Source organism: Paramacrobiotus metropolitanus, unplaced genomic scaffold, assembly GCF_019649055.1.
Source record: "Paramacrobiotus metropolitanus isolate TYO unplaced genomic scaffold, Prichtersi_v1.0 Parri_scaffold0000012, whole genome shotgun sequence".
Lineage (NCBI taxonomy): Eukaryota > Metazoa > Tardigrada > Eutardigrada > Parachela > Macrobiotidae > Paramacrobiotus > Paramacrobiotus metropolitanus.
The window spans coordinates 761,511-768,744 of NW_026570232.1; the positions used below are offsets into that span (position 1 = coordinate 761,511).

At 42.6% G+C, this 7,234-nt stretch overlaps 1 protein-coding gene across 1 annotated transcript; it reads left to right on the forward strand.

Annotated features, from left to right (window-relative positions):
* Nucleotides 1-781: 781 nt before the first annotated feature.
* On the forward strand, nucleotides 782-7,234 carry LOC129583896 (DNA polymerase delta catalytic subunit-like). The gene is made up of 9 exons (XM_055475922.1): nucleotides 782-875; nucleotides 1,054-1,399; nucleotides 1,829-2,133; nucleotides 2,375-2,746; nucleotides 2,989-3,282; nucleotides 4,314-4,897; nucleotides 5,084-5,511; nucleotides 5,617-5,982; nucleotides 6,192-7,234. The coding sequence occupies exons 1-9, from the start codon at nucleotides 873-875 to the stop codon at nucleotides 7,028-7,030; spliced, it is 3,537 nt and encodes a 1,178-aa protein (XP_055331897.1). The 5' UTR covers nucleotides 782-872; the 3' UTR covers nucleotides 7,031-7,234.

The window sequence follows — 7,234 nt, forward strand, 5'->3', positions numbered from 1 at the left end:
ACTACCTTTAACTCCGTACACAACCATTCCCATTCGGCACTACCTTTATCTGCGTGCACTACCTTTTATTTTTTTAATTTTTTCGCAGTAAAGTTGTTCTTGAACTCCCGCGTTTTTGTTAGGAGCAGTTATTGCTGCATATTTCAAAGCATCATCGGCAGTTACAAAATCGAAATCCGGAGAGGAAATAATTCTAGGCGCCCTTGTGCCGGTTTTTCTTCGCAGGGTTCGGAATTTGGACAGTGCTTTCCAAGCTTGAAATAGTGCAATCTTCGCTTTCCGAGCTTTACACAGTGCAAAAGTTTTAGAAAAAAAAAGAAAAAAAAAGAAAAAAAAGTTTTAGAGAAAATGCTCCAGATTATCATAAGTATACATAACAGTTATCAAAGAGCTTGAAAGACTCATTGCAGTAAACGTTTAATAAGACTTTTACTGATCGTTGATTGGTAGTGTACCGAGTGAATGGTAGTGTCAAAGGTTGTGTACGGAATAAAAGGTAGTGCCCGAAAAGGTTGTGCACGGAATGAAAGGTAGTGCAAAAGGTTGTGTACGGAGTAAAAGGGTGTGAAAGGGTGTGTACGGAGTGGTCACCATTACTTTAATCCATAAGCTGACCGCAGTCCGACTTAATTACCCTATACGGAAGATTTTGAATTTCTCTCGCAGGTCACACAAATTTACAGTACTACAGAAATAGAATATTGCATAGCAGTCTTTCTTACTTTCTTTGAAAATTCATGACAATGATACTAGCTTAGCATAGTTAATAAGAAGCTAGAATAAACGTCCCATAAATTCGGGGGGATTCGACATTCCAGACTGCCACGCCTTTTCCGATTAAAACACCCTTCCTACGGCAGTCACATGAATAAATGGTTTGTAAGCAAAGCCAACCGCCAATTTAAGCTCCTCATGCTGTTTAAACTGCTGAATTGGTGACTACAACTTTGTAAAATTAGTTTTTCACGTTTTTAAATCGACGGTTTTTTGTACTCTTTGAATTCTCATCGCTAGACTGATGCGCGTTAGATTTGCAACGGATTTATTTACTAGGTATTTGTAATGTTTAATTCCGGGAACCGCGGTCGCGGTCGTAGCGTTACAAATGCGCTGGGATCCAACCGAGGCCGAGGAGCGAGCAGCTCCTTCAACGGAGGCCGCGGAGGATTCAACTCGTCATCGAGCGCAGGCCGCGGAAATGCTCGCGGGGGGCGAGGATCCGGTGGAAATGCGAACGGGACGCCTGCTTTCTTAACCCAGTATACGAAATCGATGCCGCTTTCCAAACAAAACAGTGTGGAAGATGATGAGGAGATGGATTACGATGCGTTCCAGGATGACTTCGATGTCGATATGCCTGATGATGACATGGTATCTGGCGATTCCTTGACTGCTCCAGGTAAGAATCCATCTTATTTGACTTCTATCTAGTGCTAGGGGAAGTTGAGGAGCCAAATGATTTGCCATGCTTCAGTCATTTGTTGACATTAGACTATAAGCGCCCTTTAAACTAAATAATAATATAGTAAATCTATTATAAATTGTGAAAGTGTGATACCTAAAACATTTGTTTTCGTTCATATGTATGTTTGTAAATGTAGAAGAGAGCCCGTACTTAATTTGTATCACCTTATCGCTTATATTTACAGGCTTGCAGCTAGCCATTAAAAATTGATAGTTGATGATTTCCCAGTTTCATAATGTTTAATTTTTTAGGACGCTAAAATGTTTTGCAAATATGTCGGTTTTTTGCGAATCGCCCGGGATGTGGCTCGATTTCCCTGAATATTTTATTTGAGAAATGACCGGAAAAAATTTTTTCATTCAGATCAGGGAACGGATTCACTCGATGGGGCACTGTCGAAGGCGTGGGGCCGTCCTCAGGTTGCCGAGATTGATCCGAGCCGCGACACTCTGGTGTTTCAGCAGGTGGAAGTCGATCACACCATTGAACACGCGGTGCCCGGCCTTTCCAGTTTTCAGGGCCAGGGTCCCGTGATTCGCTTGTTTGGCAGCACGATGGATGGACGCAGTGTACTCTGCCATGTTCATGGGTTTCACGCTTACTTTTACGTACAAATTCCGGATGATATCGAACCGGCCAAAACCTTGCAGTACAGCAAACAGTTTCATGTAAGCTGACTGAAGTTATGTATAATATTATATTGCGTACATAAATGCAAGAACGAGCGTATGGCTTGAATGAAAAAAGGAGTAGCACTTATTTTGTTTACTGGTTCAATTCTGTGTTCGTCAGGTCGAACATGCTTTTCTTATTTCGTAAAGGGAATTTTTCAGGATAACATTAGTGCAGTGAGGAATATTCTTTGCAGTGCATTTGACTGTAATTCCATAAACTCCTTGCTGGTTACAGACGGATCTGAATAGGCGGTTGATGCAAGAAAGCACCGTATCCCGCGCACTCAGCTCTGGATCGCAAGGAGTTGCTTCCGGTGTGGCTGTGATTCAAACGGAAGTCGTGAAAAAGCAGGATTTATATGCCTATCATGGTGGTACCAACGAAATGAGAAATTTGAAGCGATTCCTCAAAGTTATCGTGGCACAACCGCGATTTATAGCACCGGCGAGACGAGTGCTGGAAGACGGCTCTTTTGGTCGCGTGTTTGTAACGTACGAGAGTAACGTGGAGTTTGAAATTCGCTTCATGGTGGATGCTGAAGTATACGGCTGTAACTGGATTGAGTTACCCGCAGGAAAATATAAAACTCGAACGACCTCCAGCAAAGTAATACAAAGTGACTTACGGGATTAAAAATCCGTGAAACCAACCTTCATGAATTTCACAATTTTGAATTATCTTAGAAATTTGTGCTAAGTAAAATACGTACTTTTGGGCTCCTAGTGATTTTTAGCGATTTGTTTGGCCATGCTTTGCTTCCTTTCTTAAATTCCCATATTTGTTTGGCTGTTAGTAAATTTTTTGTTGGTCAGCTTGTACTGCAGCTTAATTTCATCGCATTTTTGTAGTTTAGTCCAGAATTTCAAAGTGGAAAGGCTACAGTATCGCGCTGTCAGATCGAAGTGGACGTCAAGTGGGAAAACATGAAATCTCATTATCCGGATGATGAGTGGAGCGATATGGCGCCTTTCCGTATCCTCAGCTTCGATATTGAATGCGCCGGCAGGAAAGGAATTTTCCCGGAGCCAAATTGCGATCCTGTCATACAGATTGCAAGTATGGTGCAGCGAAATGGGGAAAAGGAACCCTTTATCCGTACTGTTTTCACACTGAAGAAATGTGCGCCCATTGTTAACTCCAAGGTAATATAATCTTCGTGTGCAATGTCACAAGATCATATGATGTAAATCAGTTCAAGCTATGCCAAATGCCATAGTTCGGTATTTTCGATATTTTTATTGGGTGAGACTATAGGCACCCCTTTCACCCCCGTTTGCTAAAGGCACCCCCTTTTGCACCCTGTTTTACTATAGGCACCCCTTTTTTGTTAGATAATTCTCACACCCCGTCTTTTTCCGCGGACTATAGGTACCCATTTTTATTTTTTTTACCAAAGCACTGACTAAGATTTTTTGAAAGTTTTTTTGGTTGACATAGATTTTTTTGACGATTTGAAGGCATCACATAAAAAGGTGTACTAAAAACTCCATCCGACAATGGGCCGCTTTCAGATCGTCTGACTATGAATGTTTAGAAGCCTTGAAGGCAGATTCGAATGTGGAAAAAGCCGAATAACTGTCCTGAAAGTCGTTTCCTACTTTTCTTGGATAGCGGTTGGATAGACCAGGTCACTGTCAGATCGTGATTATCTTCGGATGGGCTACTTATTACAGACTGTCAGACATTATCACTACAGAGCAGTTTTTGCTGCTTTATTATTACAAATTTTGACAGAAATTGCACCGTTATTATTACAATGCAGTTCATATTACAAGAGAAAAAATTCTGGAGCCGGTAGTGCAACGACTTTCTGTATTCTAAGGTCAAGAAATTCGACCTTAAAAATAGCATTAACGGATAAAATAAGGGTGCCTATAGCTTTCGCACGCAACGGGGTGCAGAGATTGATTAATCGAAAAGGGGTGCCTATAGTCTGCGGGGGTGCGAAAGGGGGTGCCTATAGATAACGGGGGTGAAAGGGGGTGCCTATAGCCATTTCCATTTTTATTTGACAGTGTGAACTGCTGCAGTGGATAAAATAAAAATTTACGTAAATTATATGCCTGTTAGAATGTGTAAAGTGGCAAAATATATTTTTCGCATAGGTAAGAGGATTTCTAGTTGTAATGGTTTATGGAACTTGAGGGAATTGGTGAAATTTTTTGTTTTATAGGTAGTTTGCTTTGAAACCGAGGAAGATCTCCTGGACAATTGGGCAACATTCGTCCGTCTGGTGGATCCGGATATCGTTACCGGTTATAACATCCAAAATTTCGACTTTCCGTATTTAATAGATCGTGCTGCCCACTTAAAGCGCAGTAGATTCCCATTTCTCGGGCGTCTGAAAAATACCGTCACGCGTGTCCGCGAAGTTCAGCTGCAATCCAAGCAAATGGGTGCTCGCAAGAACAAGTTTTGCAACATCGAGGGACGAGTGACTTTTGATTTGTTGCAAGTTCTTCTGCGGGATTACAAGCTCCGCTCGTACACCCTTAATGCCGTGAGCTACCACTTCCTGCAAGAGCAAAAGGAGGATGTGCAGCACTCCATCATTACGGACCTGCAGAACGGGAATGAGCACACGCGCCGACGCTTGGCAGTGTATTGTTTGAAGGATGCCTGGTTGCCGTTAAGGTTGATCGACAAGCTGATGAGCTTGGTAAATTATATGGAAATGGCCAGAGTGACCGGAGTACCGCTGTCCTATTTATTAGCACGAGGACAACAAGTCAAAGTGGTGTCGCAGCTGCTTCGAGCGTAAGCTTTCATGTCTGACTTAGGCAATGACTTTCAAGTAGTTAATTTTCGGGAAACTTTTTATGCTTTTCTATTAGTGAACTATAGATGAAAATGTGCCTTTATGGACTACGTTTCCATAAAGCAAGCGCTTGAAAATTGAGATCGTTGTACCATATTCGATGTTAAACTTAGGCGCTTTTGCAGAGCAGCAAAAGAAGCCTACGTGATGCCTGCCAGACATGTTCAAACTGGCGACGAATTCACCGGTGCTACTGTGATTGAACCAAAAACTGGATACTATACGAAGCCTATCGCCACGTTGGATTTTGCTTCACTGTATCCGTCCATCATGATGGCGCACAATCTGTGTTATACTACCCTGATTGAAAAAGGAAAACTGGCTGAACTAAATCTTTCGCCCGATGAATTCATTAAAACCCCGTCCGGGGATACGTTTGTGAAGGCCACCGTGGTCAAAGGATTATTGCCAAAGATTCTGGAGAACCTGCTGGCTACACGGAAAAAAGCTAAAGCCGATCTAGCCAAAGAAACCGATCCGTTGCGGAAGAAAGTGTTGGATGGAAGGCAGTTGGCGCTGAAAATCAGCGCTAATTCTGTTTATGGATTTACAGGTATTTGCTTCATTAATGTTGTGCAGAATGCTCGTGGATTTTGGATATTTTAGTGACACAATTTTTTCCATGATATTGTTATTACCGTAAATACGAAATCTGTAGGCGCACAGGTCGGAAAGTTGCCATGTTTGGAAATTTCCGGTAGTGTAACAGCATTTGGACGTTACATGATCGAGGAATCCAAAAAGCATACCGAAGAGCACTTCACAAAAGCCAATGGTTTTGCTCACGATGCAGAAGTCATTTATGGTGACACAGACTCGGTCATGGTCAATTTTGGAGTGGACACGCTGGAAGAAGCCATGAAGCTAGGGCGCCAAGCAGCGGATATCATCACGCAGAAGTTTGTTAAACCTATCAAGTTGGATTTCGAGAAGGTGTATTTTCCATATCTGCTCATTAACAAAAAGCGGTATGCGGGATTGTACTTCACCAACACTGAAACTCACGACAAAATGGATTGCAAAGGTGAGCAATGTACTGTTCATAATATTGACTCAATAATTTTATTGCTTGCGGTGTTTCGTAATTGTTAATGTGGCACTGTATTACATTGTAGTAGTTTGTATGTGTATCGTGTATCTCAATAAGGTGTATCGTTATTATTGTAGTGTGGCAGAGATGTGTTCTGAAAGCAGTTCTAATTCAAATTAATCGTTTCTCATTAAAATTGTTAGGTATTGAAACCGTTCGCCGCGATAATTGTCCGCTCGTGGCCAATTTGATCGACATGTGCCTGCAAAAGCTTCTGATTGATAAGGACAAAGAGGGTGCAATCTCGTATGCTAAACAGACCATTTCGGATCTGCTATGCAACCGAGTGGATATATCTCAACTTGTGATTACCAAAGAATTAACGAAGAAAGACGGCGAGTACAAAGCGAAACAGGCTCACGTCGAACTGGCTCACCGGATGCATAAACGCGATGCCGGCTCGGCACCTAATCTGGGCGACCGTGTGCCGTACGTAATTATTGCCGCCGCCAAAGGCACACCGGCCTTCGAGAAGTCTGAGGATCCCATCTACGTTCTGGAGAATAATATCCCCATCGATACGCAATATTATCTGGAGAATCAGCTGTCCAAACCTTTAGTGCGCATCTTCGGGCCCATCCTGGGCAGCGAAGACAAGGCGGAGTCTGTGCTGCTGCGCGGCGACCATACCCGGACGAAGACGATCGTTACGTCGAAGGTGGGGAAATTATCGGCGTGGACGGTGACCAGGGCGTCATGTATCGGCTGTAAGGCGGTGTTGAAGGACGAACGCGAGGCCTTGTGTGAACACTGCAAGAAGAACGGTGGCGAGATTTATCAGAATCAGATAGCTGATTTATGTCAGATGGAGGAGAAGTACCATTCCATGTGGGTGCAGTGTCAGCGCTGTCAGGGGAGTTTGCATCAGGATGTCATCTGCACCAATCGGGATTGTACGATTTTCTACATGCGGAAAAAAGCGCAGAAGGAGTTAGAAGAGCAGGGGAAGATAGTGCAACGGTTTGATTATGGAGAATGGTAATTGGAATTTACAAAATGCCGATGATGTGTACGTATTGACGATAATATGGCTCCTTCCTGTTTTTTTTTTGTTTAATATTCCGCTTTACGGTATTGAAGGATAGACTGCTCCTTTGAAATTGTAATGTTGTTTATTTTGTCATACAGTATGATGCATGACAGTATTTGCTTCTCACTTTTTTATCATGTAAAAATTTCCTCTTTA

What these genes read in the sequence shown, in the direction of transcription:
- LOC129583896 (XM_055475922.1), top strand. An exon ending in CGATTCCTTGACTGCTCCAG is followed by an intron (nt 1,400 to 1,828) that starts GTAAGAATCCAT and finishes TTTTTCATTCAG; the next exon opens with ATCAGGGAACGGATTCACTC. An exon ending in TTCTGTTTATGGATTTACAG is followed by an intron (nt 5,512 to 5,616) that starts GTATTTGCTTCA and finishes CGAAATCTGTAG; the next exon opens with GCGCACAGGTCGGAAAGTTG.